The following is an 18,106-nucleotide window of genomic DNA, read 5'->3' on the forward strand; positions in this document are numbered from 1 at the left end:
GCACCCGCACAATCCTAACTCCCACGTAAACAAAGCCCTCAGTGAGAGGGACAAGAGCGGAGTCGGCTGTGAGCCGTGTCTGCTACAGACAAGGAGCTGGAGGCTGTGATATTAATAGGCTTGGGGCAGCAAGGGAGAAAAACCGCCTCTGGTGGGGAAAGAAGAGAAAAAAAAAAAAAAAAAGAGCCACTTTAGTAGTGAAAGCAGTAAGTTTTCTTACAGCCTGAGTTACTCCTCTCTGCCCCCACAGCTGAGATTTCCAGCAGGTCTGACCCCTGGACAATCACCGTCCAGACACTGCCTCAGTGCTCCCCCGGTATTAATGCAAAGCTGGATGGTTCGGGGTGACTCTGGCCCACGTGTTTTGAAATACAGTCTTCCAGACACTGGAAACAGCCCTGTTTCCTCCATCGCAGCACACAGTGGGTGGGAGAAGATGCTGCCCAGCCGGTGGGCTTCTCCATTTCTGTCAGTTAGTCAATGCACACAACCTAAGTTAAAAGCTGCTTCTCCTTCCTCCTCTTCACCTGGTTCATGCTCAAGCCCTTAAATCTGCAGTTCTGCCTAGATGCCCTGCCCGTCTCCAGCCAGGATGCCGGGAACAGTGCCTCTGGCTGTCAATACAATGTTCTTGTCAAGGAAAACTGGTGCACGAAAGGACTGCTCTCTGAGCAGAGAGAAAAGAAAAAAGAAAAAGACTGCAAAAGCATGAACGTTTGCTGCCCTGTGTCAGTTCTCCTCCTTGATCAGGAGGAGCCCGAGAAGGGAAAAAACAAAAGGGACCAAGCACAACAACAGGTATAGTGACGGCAGAACTTACAGAAACCCCAACGCCATTCACACAGCTCTGAAGACTGAAATGCGAGAACTTACTTTGTTGAGAGCTCCACAGCCAGTCAGGATTATATGAGAGTTCTCAACCTGGATAGTCCTCTGACCTAGCCGAACAAGGTAAGCCCCAATTCCAATTGCCCGACATGTAACCTTAAAAAAAAAAAAAAGAAAAAAAAAATCACATTGATTTCTGTCTTACCACACAGCCAAAACCTATCGATTCAAGCATCTTGATAAAACTAGGCATGTTTGTATTACAAGGCTATAAAATCTCCCCTCACTGCAAAACTCCAGAATTTACTTTTTTGTGAAAGACAATATCTGAACATACGTGTATTTTATTTAAAAAAGAGAAGCAGCAACTTACAGGCTGAGCAAACGTGAAGCCAAATGACTGTTTTCTAAAAGTGTTTTCAATTTAGGCTGAAAGGGCCCCAGCCCCGTAATGGTGTAAGTAGCGCTGTTCAAAGCCCACAAGAGCCAATTTACATCAACCAGAAGTCTGATCCCAGATGTACCTTCTGGATATCATGGCAGGATTTTTAGCTGAAACAGACAGTGCAGTTTGAAGAATAGAAAGCAGTGGGGGATTACCAAGTTGATGGTGATAATACTCTCATAGGCTAAAGATGATTCTCCAGCAATCATGCCAGATCCTCTGAGGTTCTCTATTCCAAGTCCGTCTTCCTTTCCAATAATATCTGTTATCTTATACCTGAGGGAGACACATACAACCTTTGAGTCACAAGGTCCAGTGATTTGCTGAATCAGTTTGCTACGAAGAAAATGAAAAGTGTCTAAATATCATTAAGGCTCCAAAGAGTAACGTGCATAAAACCCGGCCAGGACCTGTACACGGGCTCATTCTGCAGCCTTGCTGAACACCACGGAATAGCCCTCCGTACGAGCAGCCAAAGCAGCACTGCAAAGAGGAAACGCCAAGGGAGAGGAATGAAAGTGGTGTTCTGTCATTCTCATAGGATGTGAGGAGCAGGCTGATTACAGGAAAAAGGGCAAGAAAGGAAGAGAATGTAGCCAACAGGAAAAAGAAACAGAACAAGAGATTATAATGAGGCGCTCACCTTTTCTTTACTTCTTTCATGCCTTCTTTCCCCAGCATAGTCCCTTCTTTAATGGTTGGACTTGATAAACTTAAAAGTCTTTTCCAATCAAAACAATTCTATGATTCTTACCCAGGGCTCTCAGGCTGGCTTCTATCTTTTCCACTAGGCTCTTGCTAAGCAAAGTACTTGAGCATGTGCTTAAGTGCTTCACTGAAGAGAGCCACCAGCTTCCCCACCACGCACGCAGGCATGCACACGTCCCTGCATCCAGCACCATCCTTTTGTTCTTGCAGAGCGTGCCAGTCTGCACATTAGGCTTTTTTTTTTTTCTCCTTCCTGAGCAATCCTCCTCTCTCTGCCCAGGAGCACCACTACAGCCGCAGTCTAGCTCTGAAAACTTCTTTGCACCTCCTTTTCAGAGGTGCTACCTTTGGGGTGTAGCTGGGAAGATGCAGACACCTAGAGCAGAGGTGTGTGGAAAGCCACAGGCTATAAGGCAGTTTAGTGCGGCAGCCCAACCCTTCAAAATGCGCAGAGGGCTTAGCCTTCACTCAGGAATTTTATCCTTTCTACAGAATCTAGCTGAAAAGTAATTTTCAAAATTTAGACTGCTAGTCTTTGGGCAAAAATCATTGTCCTGGTCATTCAGCGTTTACCACTGCAGGACCCTCAGTCACGACTTGGGCCCCTAGGCAGCAGGAGTCAGCACAGCACCACCTCAAACAAGGCACGTCATGATGCAACTTTTAACTGTCTTGTTTCACGATCTCACCACACACAGCTATGGCTTTCTCCATACCTGGATCCTAAAGAATATCCTAGCTGAAGACAAGGACGTGATATGCATCACCTTGTATGGCCAAGGATGAACACAAAGCTCTTCATCCTGACCTGTCTGTGCTTACCTGGACTCTCCATTGTCCTCCACGTGTTCACAGTGAACTGAGTTCAGGGCGCTGACTTTCTTGTAGTCTTGAGGAGTCAGGTACAAGTACTTGTATCCCTGGAGGGAAAAATAGCTCATTCATCTCATTCCCACCTGTAGTCCTTTCCCTATCCCAAATAACTCCTTCCAAAAAGAAAGTTTCAAGGGAGCACAATTTCATTCCAGACAGCGGTAAGAAAACTCTCTGTTAACATCAGAGCTCCAGCTAAGGTCAGTGAAAGCTAGGGATGTTTTCAACATTTAGCACTAACTCATTCTGCCTGAGAGATCCGATACCAAGGGGAACTTTGGACCTAACAGTCTGGCAAACGTTTACCTCACCTCTATTAAACGAGGCTGTGTAAAAATAAGATTCTTTTGTGAGCTACTGCAGAGTTTCACCTCTGTTTCCTGTGCCTCCTTACCTTGTACGGGTCATCTGGGTCTTCCCAAGCTACGTGGAACATGTGCCGAATCTCCTCGGCCAAACCAATCCTGGCTCCACTGTTGGCAGCCACATAGATACGGGGGATACCATGTGTTCGAGCAAGCTCTGAAGCCCTCAGGAACAGCACGTCCTCCTGAGGCCCGAAAGAACCTATTCGGTACGTAATGTCATTGCCAATGACAATGATATCACGGCCTTCTGGATACTCGGGGGTCTTCAGAGTCATCTTCCAGGCCACCATCCCAATCTGCAATCAAAGAGCACAGAACAACAAAAAACTAAACGTATATCTTCACGACGTGAAAGAAGGGAATCACGCAGGGGCCATTTCTCTTATGTGTGTTGCACTTTGTGTATTTTCTTTGGGAACTCCGACAACAGCAGCTCTGACACGCAGTGCCAGCGCAGAGCGCAGCTGGCATGACTCGATCCTTTCCGCACTCACTGGAGCACATCCTCCATTGCTCTCTTCCCACCCAAGACACTAATACTGGCCCTCCCTCTCCCCACTCAGGGATTTGTCACAGGTCCAAAACACATTCTGCAAACGCCCCTCTCGCAGGGTGCTGCCTTTATTCCATGTGTCAGAGCCCCCAGGGTGAGGATGGCCGTGCTGCTGTACGGGACTCCTGGCCATCTGCTTAGGCTACCCAGATATCACCCTGGAACCTCGTCACCCTGGTTCTCTCTCACCCTGCCTGCATTTTAATAATCCTTTTATTTCATAACTACCTCCGTTGTTTGGGGTTTTTTTCTGTCCTTCCTTTCATTTCTTTGGCTCTTCCCTTTTTCCTTCTCAAATATTGCAGCAGTTTCTTTCCAAACCTGCCTGGATAAGTAATGCTTTTTGCTGCATATTTTTTCTTTTTAAAAATCAGCGGATGATCTCTTCCGGCCCATCTTATGGAGATCAGCAACATCTGTACCCTGCATCTCCCATCTCTCAGCTGCCGCGTATCGCTGCACTAGGGAGTTGGCCATCCTGGAATGCCATTAACAGATGGAAATAGCAGCGTCCCTTGAAAGCCACATGCATCACCCAGTCTCCGCTTGCCCAAGGATCATAAGCTCTGAGTACACATTCCTCAAGCCGATTGCACATCCTCTGCAATCAGGAGGGTTGAAACTCTCATTGTGGAGACTCTGAATTCTGAACATGATGAACTAAAGCGGGAGGGGGAGAGAGGAGAAGCAGCAGATAGATATGTGCCATTTAATCCAAATCAAAATGGCACAATACACAGTTGAGATCCAATCAGCATCTGCAATAAGATATGCCATAATAGGCTCATTAAAAAAATAAAAAAGGCAGAGGAATTAATCAAAGGGTCATTGGAAGTAAAGCAGGCAGCAATCCAAAAATATTACAAGCAGCCATGGGCAGATCCTTCCACCTCCCCTTTCAAGAGCTGAGATTGCAAGTTAGCAGAACGACGGCGTTTCAGTTCACCTTCTCCTTGGTCTCTGTTTCCTCCGCTGCTATTTTGACTGATGCGTCGTAAGGGATTAATTTGTTTGCCTCTGAATATTTGCAGATTTACAGTTACAACTTCGCATCCAACTGCAGTGTTTGGAGGAGAGAGATACTGCAGCAGTTTCAAAAACAGGAACATAAATCCCTGAAAGTCTGGGACGCTTTGCTAAAATACCAGTATTATTGCAAAATTAAAGGAAAAAGTTGTAATGCTGTAAACCAAGTGGGATGCAGCTGTTGGTCAGGCACACAGACCAAATGTGCCTGCAAAGAGTTCAGGGTCACGCGGACAACCAGTCTGGAAGAGCAACCTAATTCATACTAAAACCTGCACAGCCAGAGAGGTTCCTCGGACTTCTGCTCCTCTATCACCGGACTTTCATAGCAGAAAAAGGAAGAATAAAGGTGAGAAAAGGAGAAGAAAAGTAAGCTTTGTTCTTCTGACCTGACTGTTGAAAGAAAAGAGATGTCAGGGCTGGATATTGTGTCTCTGTTCTAACTGTCAACTGTAGGCAAGCTTGCTATTAGAAACAGCAGGTTAAAAAAGTCTGCAAAGCTAAAGGCTTCAAGATTAGCCTCTAAGAAATAAGGGATGCCTGTCTACACCCTGTCACCTACTGCAACTCAGCTCTTTACCGTATTTTACAGGCTTCCCCCCTCCCCCCCAATCTTTAAGTGGGCGCTTGCCAAATCTTTCTGACACCACCTCAGAAACCAGCTTTAGCTACTGACAGAAACCCATGGGGAAGATGGGGTAACATTGTTTTTAAAACCGCACTGTGAACTTCTTCCAAAATACCACAGGAGTAACACTAATTTACAGGTTTTTGCCTAAGTAGTTGTTTCCTTACAGCTACACTGATCCCACCAGCCAGGACCACACCAGGACGCTCCAAGCACCGTCAGATGAACACAAGCCAGAGGAGCAACAGGAGAAACGCTCAGGCTTTGTATTTGCTAAATACTTGTCACCGCAGTAAACTGCGAGACAGAAACACATCAAGACACTGCCAGAAACCTACACAATAACCACAACACGCTGGAAGTAAAATCCTAGCGCCCTCAGCTCACGTGCGAGGCAGATGAATTAGCACTTGCTCCAGGGCTCGGTTAGTACCCAGGGCTGGTCCCACCGCCCGTCTCGCCTATCAAGATGTAAGAGATTTTCCTCATTTTCATCAGCCTGATGATTTCTGACAGTACAAAAACCAGGGAAATTAAAAGCATTTCCTGTTTAGAAAATTCAGATTCTAAGAGAAGTCTTGGAACAGTTCCCTAGCCCAAGATCATGTATCCTCTACGTGAATAAAATCCCTTTTGTTAATACTCGCTGGTAGAATAGGGAAAAGTATATAGCCAGGGCACAGTAAATACACACTCTTGAAAATAGCTTATAATTGATAAATATGGAGCAACCATACGCAGTTTAAGAACAGAAAAATGAAAGTGCATCACTTTATTACCTTGTGTGGTTTTTTGCCTCCCCAATACATAGTGTGTTTTGTGCCATTTAGCCAGTAATAAAAATCACAGGGCACAACTAAGGATTTTTTTGCTATGAACAATGTAGATTCTGTTTAAATTTATGGGCAGTGGAGGATGGCTTTGCTTTCTATTTCAGAAAAAAAAAAAAAAAAAAAAAAGAGAGATGAGATTTTTAAGTTAACGGCAGCATGCCAAAAAAATGGCAAGTTCACAGGTTAATTAGACAGGCTGAGCTAATCACCTAAGAGCAGTCAGAACAATAATGGGTGATGGTAAGCGGCAGTAGCTTCAAAATGGGCTCTTCTTCAGAGCCAGCACAGTTTGGAAATGTTTCTCCCGCCACAGCTCTATTTCCAGCACAACCAGGAATGAAGAAAAGCGGGAGGAAAAAAATAAAAGCAGGAACAGTCTTATTTAACTGTTTTTATGTTGGCAAAATGATTTGTGCCACAGTATTTCCATAAGAAGTGGGACCATTATTCTCTTGTAGGAACACATTTGGTTTGAAAAGTATCACTGGACAGAACGTGAAAATCAAACCAGATGAATTATTCACAACCTCCGATCAGAAGTGATCATTATTTCTGATGTTCCAAACTGTGATTAGGATTCAGTGCTCAGATGTCATTTGCTCCCTGAATAGCACCAGCAATGCAGAATTGCATGACACACATATATTACACACAAGTTTTATATATATAATTCTATACACACCTTCTCCCACTAGAGCTTGGGCTTAATGTAACCATTAACAGATAGTAAAACCACGATATTAACTAACGTTCGTTTTCATGGTGCTCATAAATGCCATTCGTCTGACGCACAGTGTCAACACTAATCATGGCCTAAAATTAACACCAAAATTGACTTCAACATTAATTGCGCTATCGATGTGAACAGTAATACACACACTGATGCAGTTACAAATTGACTGCTAGTGGCAGCCGGAGCTGTTGACAACAGGCACCGAGGGGAACGGGGAAGAAACCGATCCCAGTCTCCATCCCGAAAGCACAACCTGCTCCGGAGGGAGCGAAGCCAACGCAAATGGTGGCCGGTGCTCGGGCAGAGGGAGCTTTTAAGTCTCTTTCTAGCAGGATCTGTAATTCCTGGAGAAGCATAGCTGACCAAATCTGATGTAAACGAGAACAGCTTATTATTAGACAGCATCTACGCTTGAGCCATGCCGATTGCGTGGGTTTATTCTACTTCTCTCGCAACAAGGATGATGCTTGAGCTAGATACTTTATGCCATGCTTCATTCTATTTATTTACGTCCAAATTTGGAAACCTGAATGTGGGTCTCGAAATCTCCAAGTAGGAGAAGTGAACCTACAGAACCCTGACAACAATTTTGTTTTGTTCCTGTTCTGCTGCATCTGTATCATATCTAAGTTTGATACGTAAAAAAAAAAATTATATAAACCATGAATACATTTGTACGTCAGTATTTATTACATTCAAAAGTTATAATAAGAAAGGAAATGCAACAGTTGTAGCGGTCTAGCATACGAGCACTGGAAATGGCGAAGCTGAACATTAATGAAAGCACGTTTCTGCCCTGCTGTGCACGCACGTTCCAACACTGTTAAATGAAGGAACACATGCTTTATTCCCCCTTCATGACCTCTGTCTATTTTGGAGGTAAAACAGTGTCCGCTGACCCCGGGATGCCAAATTACTCTGCTGCATAGCCACGGACAAGGTGTGTTTTAGAAAGGGAACAAAGACATCCCCGGAGATTTTACTCGATGCAGACGTAGCAACTTTGGTTTTTCATCATTTGAATCTGACGCCTGGAACTTCAGATCTAACAGGCAGGCTCTGCACTTACACTGTGACCAAAAGGTGTAAAATTTTTATCTTCAGCATGAACCACTGCCAGAAAAAGGGCAAGACGCACGTGGTTTGCTAGAGGCAGACTTAATGCCTTGACAAGGGTGGAGTGCCAAAACCCAGGATTCCTCCATTCTCCTCTTGGCTCTGAACAAGGTGTCATTTAGCGATCAAAGCAGTGGTCGCAGGCGGCACAGCCAAGCACGCGTTGGCACGGCTCTTCCGAACAGCACGCGGCCAAGCGGATCAGAGATGGGAAGAAACGGTTCCAGGATGAGACGTGACAAAGGCTTGCTCGGTAACCGGCGTCCTGCAGCGCGGGGGACTGAAGGGGACGTCGGTCCGTCCCATCCCGGTTCCTTGCACCGCACCAAGGGGCGCTCGGTCGGCAAGCCAGGAAGCAAAGCAGCAAAAGGCTGGCTGATGTTCGGGGAGAGCAGATGGGCACCCAGGGCACCAAAAGGAAAGCTCAAAGAAACCCGTTAAAGACAGTGGAAAAATAGTTTTTACTGCACACTCATCTGTGATGCAAGGTATGAAGCTTGCATGGTGTCTCCTGGGGATAGCAAAGGGCATCATGCTGAACCCAAACCAGATACTCTATCAAATTCCAGTTCCTGCTGCAAACCCGCAAAACCAACCGTGAGCAACACGGCCTGCTTTCTCGCCAAAACAAAAGCATTTTTGATGAAGCTTTCCACACTAAACAGTAAATAACTTCTCCCTAGGCAGAGTGGAAGGCTTGAAAACTTCAGCTGAAAGTTCCTTTATTAGAGGCAAGAACTTTGTCTACAGTATCCATACTATCCATATACACACGTTCAAACATATGTATCAAAATACAGAATAAAACTCTTTGCGCAAGCACTTGTAAGTACAAGAAAGGTAACAAAACTAAAATTCTGTATTTGTTTGACAGCATTATGAAATTCAAGTCATATCTGAGTACAGAAAATTTTAAAAAAATTTAAAAATTACTTATGACCTTCAAAAAATTCATCTTTTACATAATGATGATAAATTCTAACTCAAATGTGTATGTTAGAGGCTCATAACCTCCGGTTCTGCAAGCAAAGCCTCTTCAAATCTTGAACTCCTAGTACTGCTACAACGTACATGTACCTTTTAAAAAAACCTGGCCATGGGAGACACTGCGTCTACAACAGTGAGAAACAGCACGTTGCAGACACCGGGCTGGATGAATATTAACCCTTCAAACAATTCAAGGCATTACAGAGTACTCCTGCTTAACTGCACAAGCACTGCTCAGCTAGGGAGGTGCTCCATGTACACCGCAACATGCGGCCATCCATCCTGACTCCAAGAGAGCTCCAAAGAACCCCCCGCCAGTTCCGTCCTCCCACGCACACACCTGCTACTCTTCCAGTTACGTTAAATCATCTAGGCATCTAAGTGAGGGAAAAAAAAAAATTAACTTTCAGTGATGCCAGGGGGACCCCTCTTTTAATTTGTATTATATTCCACTTGTCACAAGACGTTCCACCTTTTTACTAAAAATAACACTCTCTGGTCCATGACAAAACGTGCTCTGTCTGATCCCTACCCCCACGTCTCACTGTGGCCTCCGAGCAGCTCGTTGATAGGGGCCAAAATTATTCTGCCAAAGGAGGATCACCTTCTGAAACCGCATCAGGAATATTTCCGATGAGGAGACACCACTTGCTGTGCGGCACAAACAGTTGTCCAGCTTCCCTGTTGCCTAAACCCATTCCTACTGTCAGAAGAGCCTTCAGGTCAGGATTGTCCCCAAAACTCACCAAGAAGAAGGGTTGGGAAACCCAAAGAGAAACAACTATTTTTACAGTAACCTCTGGGAAAACTAGTGGTGGAGCTGGGGCAGGGGGAGAAGATGCACGGGTGTTTTCCTTCACCTTCGCGTTAATTCACTGACTTCAGCATCACCCGTTCTCTGCTCTTTCTCAAGTACTTACCACCCACCATCAGTCGCCCAGCGGATGTTTTAATACCCCGTGCCTGTCATAAAATGTAGGAACACAGGGTGACAAAGCAGAACGTGCAGTTCAACTATTAAGCTTTGCTTGTATGAAATTCATTAGCTACACCTTTCAGCCCCAGGCAATCCAGGGAGCTGCCGAAGTGGAGTTTCAGCAGCCCTCTGCCCGTTGTCATCCTGAATTTCACCTGGCCAAACCTTCCCATGTTCCCAAGAAAGGGTGCCTGCCAACGCTCCAGCTAACAGCTCCGATCATGGATTATTTCTGATCCTCATGCTACGGAGAAGGAAAAACTGTGACATCTAGTGCCAATAGGGAAAATGACACATTTTACATGGACCCTGCACGAGAGTGAGATGAAGGGGAAGGTGGGGTGTTGCTGCAGGCACTCCTTACACTCACTCTCTCCTTGTCCTTGAAGATTAGTCGGGTCTTATCAGGGGATGGTGCAGTCCTAGTGCCAGAGGATCGCGGTAAATTGTAGTCAAAATACATAACGTGCTATAGAAATACATCAGAATGCCCAGCTCAAGGATGACAAGTAATATATTGAGTTCTCCAGCAGGCTGAGGGAATTACCTTTTCACACTAAGATTTCAGCTAATATGCTAATCTTCGGAACAAAGCCGTCTTCAACGGGCATTTGAAGAGGGTGTCACTACATTACAGGTCGTATCTTCAGCAGAGCTACCGCAACCAACATGCTTTTAAATACCGTGTGAGTTGCTGTACACTTCTGAACTCCAGCCCTGTTCACTTCTCTATGTTCCCACCATTTCAGACTCTTCCAGAGATTTCTCCATTTCAGCACAGCCACGTAACCACAGAGCAAACCCCGAGGCTTTGACGGCAGACAGGACGGAGGTGAGCTGCCAGGGCACAAGGCTCCCAGAGCCGCCAGCTCTTCTCGCACTGCCAAACAGGGTGAGGAGCTGCATCCTTTCAACCCATCCCTCCCAATATTGGCATAAACAGTCCCAATCACGCAGCTCTACCCAACACGCCCAGTGAAGATTTTTGCCAGAAACACCAAAGATTGTGCTACCAAAAAAAAAAAAAAAAAAAAGGCTTCCACTTATTTAAAAAAAATTAGAAGAAATGTTAAAAGTCTTGTGTTATAATCTAGATAAGCATCCAGGATGTGGTATGAACTTTTCTTCTTAAAGACATTTTAGAGTAAAATGTCTAAGATTACAAACAACTACAAGTGGGTTTTTTTCTTCCCACCTATATAAACTCTGTACATTTCAACGGTCTGTGTCTATCTTTAGAGTGAGACTGGAGTCAGGCTGAGCATCCACCTCTGGTGCTTAGTTCTTGGTATGCTCACAGTGGTACAATAAATTATACCCCATTTGTCCCAAAGTCTAGTCAGTCTTTACTCAGGACCATTAGAAGGGAGCTATCGACTGGTGTTTGGTTCTGCTGATAAAATACCATCTTCTTCAGCTCCCTTCCGTACCTGCTGGCTCTGAGAATTATTTACAAACTGTTCTCAAGTTTTTAGTGTGGCACATTCAGTCTTGTCAAGGGTGTTGGCTTACTGAAACCCTATGGTACAAGTCTCACATGTGAGCAGAGGTGTCAAAGCTGCCAGACTAGTAATAGAGGACACACACACCAAAAGAAAAAAAAACAAAACCAAAAAAACCCCACCAAAACAAGGAGTAACTAGAGACCAGGACACAGTTCACAAGCTTAACATGAAGGGTCCAGAACAGAAACCATCTAGCAGAAAGCTCCAGGCAACATCCAGGATCCTGTCTGCAGTCCAAAGCAGCAGATGTGCTTCAGGAAGAACTCTGGCTGCACTGAACGGACGAGGGGTTGGAAAAAGGCCCCCGTTAGAGATGTCCTCTGTGCCGCAGGGCCAGCAGCACTGCAAGCTCCCTCGCGTGGCCATGACAAGACACGGGATCCTCTGCTCAGAAGCAGCAAGCACTGTCTAGGAATAAATAGCAAGTTGTATTTTCACGGTCCATTAAGTCCTCGGCTTCTTTGTTGAGACTACTAGCAAAAAGATAATTACTGCCAAATGAGGTGGTGGGCTACGTGAAGTGGTCGTGAGCTAAGCGGAGAAAAACCTCTTGTATTGTGAAAGTTCTTGAGAATTCCCATTTCACAGATTTTCCTGAAAACACAGACAGGTTAGCCAGGTTAGCCCAGAGCGCCGCTTCCAAACTCTGCAAGGACAAGAGGAGAACCCCAGCTTTGCGCTCCTGCTCGGCCCCAGATTAGAGCAAGGATTGTAACTTCGGTCGTTGACATCCAGCTGAACACACTGACCACAAGTCTCCTGGATTTTATGCTGGTTTCTCAATTTTGCCTGCTAGCTAAAACAATTAGGGCACTCAGCTCAGCTGAATGCTGTAAGAGGAAGAGTGTCTTGACCCCTTTTCAGATAGAGAAAATGTAATCGTTCATACTGTGCAGCGCAGCTCCACCAGGAAAGACAAGCCCTACCTCCAAACAGCTGATACCACGATGGTAAGGCACTCACTTGCCATGGGGAATTCCTGTGCTTAAGTCTTTCATCTAAAAGAAGTAGAACAGTAATAGGAACCTAACTGAATGAAACAGCAGCTATATTCACCACAGTCAGAAGTTTTCAACACAAATTTCCTCTTTAGTAAAAAAGACATGATGTACAATCTCTCAAAAGACTTTGGATTCAGAAAATCAGCAGCTTTGGGGAAAAAAAAAATAAAATCACCACACTTACTTTGAACGTTCCTACAAGCACTCTCACCCCTCTGAACTGGGAACAGCTCACACCTCTGGAGCTCCAGGGAAGAGGCTCCTTCAGCGCTGACCATCAAGCATTACTACCAAAACTGCAGTAACGTGGTATGATATAATATCCAGGACTTAGCAAGTAGAAATTCAAAGACTCTTAAAACATGTTTGTCTAAATTATCCTCGCAGCACCCCAAAGCAGTCCCATCTTATCAGGATATGAACAAACCGAAGCAGTGGAAACTCTGACTAAGGCTACCAAGCCACTGCAAAGCTTGGGAACCTCGACCTCCCCGCCGTACTCATGCCTTTAGGGATCTTCTCCCCTTTAACATGATTTTCAGAGTATATGGGCTTCTGGCATTTTGAAGTCAAATACATCCATCTGAGGACAAAACTCTTCCTTAACAAATTCAGATAGTTTAGAGAGCCAACAAAATGTGCCATATTTTGACAATGGTTCACCACTGGAAGAAGTGCAGAACCAACTAATATTTTCTCCTGCTCCTTGTGGCATGTCTCCTCTTCCAATGCAATACCACCAGCTACTGCCACATAGATGGATTACCCCAAGGATCTTTGCTTCCTGGCAGATAAGAGGTGTTATTTCCCTGCCCAGATGCTATGCAGACTTGATTCTCAAAAAAAGCAGGATGGATCCACTTATAGCCTTAACAAAGAAAAGGCTTATGCTCTGAATTTATCTAGCATCCTGTCTCTTCCTTCTCCACCCCCGCAGCCATCTTCTTTGGAAAGAGAAACTCGAGTGCCCGTTTGTGAAAATTTGTTTCCTCAGCTGAATGAATTAAACCATAAAAGCCTAAAGTCAGCTCATCCAGATAAAAGTGCAGCACGGAGGAATGAATCTGCTCAGCAGCTCGTCACATCCTGAATGTCAGCTGTCCTTCAGACTGCTGCTGGAACCTCTTCCTCCGATTGACCGCTCTCACCTGTGAATGAGCGCCATTGTCTGCACTGGCTATTGGTAACAGAATTCAATACCAAAGCCTCAAACCTCATTCCAGCTGCACGTGGTCCTACAGCAACTCGTCCAGCCGCAGCCAGGCCGGGCTGACAGTTCAGCGCTCCCAGCCACGAGCTGCACGCCGCTCTGGGGATGCACAGCGTTTCCTCGGTCTGACCGCTCGCTAGGCTTCCTCAGGACCTGGACCCTGGGCTGGGATGTCACCTCTGTGGCCAGCGCCCTCACCTCGCTTCTGGGAAGTCATCAAAAAGCAGGTTAGAGTCTGCTGTATGCCTCCACAAGAAGCAATCTTCAGCAGCCAGACTGAAAAATGTGGGGAAAACATCGTATTTTCCCCTTGTTTATCCCGCTTGCCAGTGAGTCAACCCCTCGGCGTAACAGCCACAGAGGCCGCGCATTAGATAACAACACTAGGCACACCGCAACAGCCATGAAATTTCTTTTCAGATTGAGCACAACTGAGTGTAGCAAGGGTTAAAAAAACCTCCTAATTTTTTTTTTGGTGGTCTTTGGGTACAGAATCTCTTATAATAAGACTATTTGTATTCATACTGGCAGAGTAAACACTACATGTTCATGCCCAGGCAGCTCTGTGCTTGTAATTTCAGCAAGAACAGAGCTACGTCCCTGAGGGACTTTGCTATTTCCCCAGTCACCATCCACTCAAACGCTGAATGAGAGCAGAGAAAGAGAGAAAGATGATGGCATAAGCCTCCACAGCACCGCAGTCTCAGCTTTTGCTAAGAACGCAGGGAACAGCTCATTTCAGGTGTAATTATACTAGTTAAAACATTTCTCCTATAGGCCAGCAAAAGACAAGGACGTAGTGCTCCCATAGTCACCATTTACTGATTAGGTTCAATTTGAAACCATCATATTCAAAACCTTCCCCTGACAAGACACATGCAGTAAATAGTGATGAAAACCCACACTTCCTCTCACCACTATACTTGTTTTTGAACAGAGCTTTTGCAAATCTTAAGTTCCATACCTAGTAAAAGGATGGTGCTAGTTCAATGATGCCAAGAAAAAAAAAATAAATTACGTCACTGCTTAGAACTATTCAAATTTAAATTCCTGTAGGAACAGTCGCTTACTGAATCCCACCTAGCCTAGGCAAACACAAATTAACACATCTTCTACTAGTTAGCTTTATTCTCCAGTCATTTCAATGCTGCAACCTTTGGCTCGCTAATGTAACGACACGCCAGCGACAGTACAGCCTCCTCCTGCTTGAGTCCAAGGAGTAACTCTATTATCCCGATGGCATTAGCAGGTCGTTAGTCTCAAGGAAATCCTTCACTAGAGGGGGATGTTGCACACACCTTGCCGGTGTGCTGCACAAACACCACATGGCCAGTATTTAAATGGAAAGCATAAAATTGGTTTTTTTTTTTTTTTTCTTAAGCAAATGAAAACATTTGTATTTAGTCTTGTAAAACATATTTTGCTCAAATACAAACTCCAGTTACCTGGAATAGCTGAGTGAGCACTTTTTAATTATGAAGGAAAACCAGCATAGGCACAGGTTTGAAATGGAATCATCATTTACTATGGAGGTTAAAATACCCATTGCATGGAAGTTATTAATTTTTAATGAAACAAAAATCTCATTTTCAAGAGAGAGATTTCATCTGTGAAAGACTGAATGAATAGATTTTGTGCCTGGCTGGTAAATTTTCATTACAATTGTCAAACCTAGTCCAAAACACAATGTACTGCAGGACATGGAAAGAAAAGTAGCGTTAAAGAAAGTGCAACTTGCCTCATTTCCTCCCGGCAGCCTGTTCATGTGCACGAGCTGGCCCTGATCATCCAACACCAATTCAGTGTACGTTAGTATGTCAGAAGGCAGCGGTGGTGTTGGCAGGAATGCATGTTCATTCATGGAATCCCAGAGTTTAATCAAAGACTAGAGGATAAAAGGATAAATTCTTGTTAAGAATATCATCTGCAAATATTTTTATTCATTCCACTGTGACTTAATATTCAAGACAGAACACTCCGAAATATCCCTCTTCCCAGTTTGACTGACAATGTTCCGTGGATATCACTTACTTTGGAATTTAATCCATGAAACACAATTTCACCCAAAGTAGCATAATTCAAATTATGCGATTCAGGATAGAACCAGCAGGTCAGATATACAATCAATTCTGCAACTCATTAACACATTAACGATGTACGAGTCCTATCCTAGGAACTATCATCCCTGCCCCATCCAACCCTCTAGGAAGGCTGGATAACAGGGTGGGAAAACAAAGAAACATAAACAAGAAGCACAAGACGTTTTACATTTCAGCTTCTACCGTTTGACTTATTAATGGAAATACAGCAGCAGGGTATCGGGACTCCTCATTTCTCTCCAAGCAGACTCAACCCATAGCTGTACAGACCCCAGGGGACCGCTGTTAGCCACTCCAGGCCACTTTTTTCCCTGACAAGCAAGGACGGCAACTGACAGAAGCGCTTTGCAGGTACCAAAGTTTAGAACAACCCACCGGGCCTTAAGAACACTTACCTGCCGAAACATCTCGGGAATGTCATAGACATACGATGTCCCTAAAGACTGTGCCTGGAACCTCTTGGACTGAAGCAGGTCTTTGGTCACGTACGGGGTATTGATCAGCATCCCATGGAGTGGTCCCTGTTTATCCCCGTATGCCTGGAACATAATCTGCAGCACAAAACACGACCAATTACAGTTTAATCCACTCGTTCCATACACCTATCTCATCCGGATTTTACAAAAAATCATCAGGCTGTTCCAGACTGATCAGGCTTGTTTCTCTTCTCTACAGATGCGTTAATGCTTGCACATCCTGGAACACCGTGCTTCATCATGCGTTACTACCCTTTGGAGACAGCGCCGGACCATTACCGCACAGATCCGAGTATCACTGACTTATTATCATATCACAGCAGAGAGCAAAGTGAACAGAGCCACATCCCCACAGAAAAAGGCCTGTGACTTAGATGACTTCACATCCACCAGCATTTCCCCTGACGCCGTATCTCTGCCGATGGATTGTGATAGCTGGGCGCAGGGAGGAGAACTCTGTTATTTATGTAGTCGAGCAGCACGGTATCCGTATCTCCACTGACTGATCATGGAAGCTAGGTCAAGACTTGCATATGTCATTTGGCTTGAAGTTTTGATATTATAAGTTTAAAAGATTTTCCCAGAGTAGCAACATGAATTATCAGCTGCCATGCTTCATGGCACTATATATTCCACTCAGCCAGGACTCGGAAGGAAATCTATTTCAACTAAGAAACATGAGGAGCACTGCTTAACTGGGACGACGCTGCACAAATGCTGCTTAACAGAAACACGCCTGACAGAAGCAACACAATTAGGCTGCTTTTAACAGAATGGTGATCAGATCTCATGTTACAAACTGCAGATCTTTTTCTAAGTGAAGGTGATTTAATTGAAGAATTTCACTAAAGATAAAATTCAGTATGCAAAGCCTACTTTAGTTTTTAGATCAAAAAAATAATAGTTCATGCTCTCTTCAGTCTTCACAAATGTTGCTTTGTGAAGTAGCTTCTTCAATGGAAGAAATATTTATTCAGGGTAACAAGTATTAGTGACAGCGCCTGGGTTAGGATCTGGTTCTGCACTTGGGGCCCCATTCTCCTCAAATCCCTGGAAAGGTTCTGAGCAGTTCTGTGGGAACTGGAGAAGTCAGCACGGAGCATCACCACTCACTACCACAGAAACTGCAAAACAAGAGATCGGGGTCATTCTCTCATGATGAATGTCTTCTTCCATCCTTCAGAAGTCATGAAAGTGCCCAGCACCCCACACATCAATGGCAGTTGAATTTTTTTTTTAAAGAATTCTAAGTTCAAAATCACCCTCTGAAAACACAGGAAAAACCACATAGATCTGAACGTGTCCTATAAACCTCCATCATGAGGAGGAAGATTTAACAGAGTTTCTTAAAAAGTTTGAAGGTATTAGTTTAGGACAAACCTTCCTCCCAACTACTCAAAGAGGTAATTGAAATAATTCCTATCAGTATGATTTTTTTTTAATAGAACTGGTTTAATATCAAGGGAGTGGGGTGTCAAAAAAAAAAAATCAAATATTGGAAAAGCTGCTAAAAGCGCATTCTCCTAGCTTTAAAAACATGAAGCTCATCAGAGACTGAGTTCAAGAGGCAAGGTGACCTTCACAAATGACTAACAAAACTCAAATGTTCAGCTCAGCTACTGGAGATTATTAAAATGTCCTTTTCTTTCCTCATCTCCACTCAAAGGCAGAAGTGAAGTAAAACATACGGACACTATCTGTTCTAGGATCTCCAGAAGTGGACGGACTGTACGACCAGGCA

General features: G+C 44.5%; 1 protein-coding gene across 11 annotated transcripts in view; it reads right to left on the minus strand.

Moving 5' to 3' along the window:
* ACACA (acetyl-CoA carboxylase alpha) overlaps window positions 1–18,106 on the minus strand; it is a 140,144-nt gene that overhangs the window by 46,728 nt on the left and 75,310 nt on the right. For 9 of the 11 annotated variants that reach the window (XM_054847960.1, XM_054847967.1, XM_054847963.1 and 6 more), the window contains 6 exons: window positions 16,285–16,440; window positions 15,529–15,675; window positions 3,249–3,518; window positions 2,804–2,901; window positions 1,429–1,549; window positions 874–984 (listed from right to left, as the gene is read on the minus strand). In XM_054847960.1, coding sequence (XP_054703935.1) covers window positions 874–984; window positions 1,429–1,549; window positions 2,804–2,901; window positions 3,249–3,518; window positions 15,529–15,675; window positions 16,285–16,440 — 903 coding nt within the window. Of the gene's footprint in view, window positions 1–873; window positions 985–1,428; window positions 1,550–2,803; window positions 2,902–3,248; window positions 3,519–13,799; window positions 13,996–15,528; window positions 15,676–16,284; window positions 16,441–18,106 lie in introns of those variants that run through there. The other 2 variants (XM_054847969.1, XM_054847968.1) reach the window with 2 other exon arrangements.

Source organism: Grus americana, chromosome 19, assembly GCF_028858705.1.
Source record: "Grus americana isolate bGruAme1 chromosome 19, bGruAme1.mat, whole genome shotgun sequence".
Taxonomy (NCBI): Eukaryota; Metazoa; Chordata; class Aves; order Gruiformes; family Gruidae; genus Grus; species Grus americana.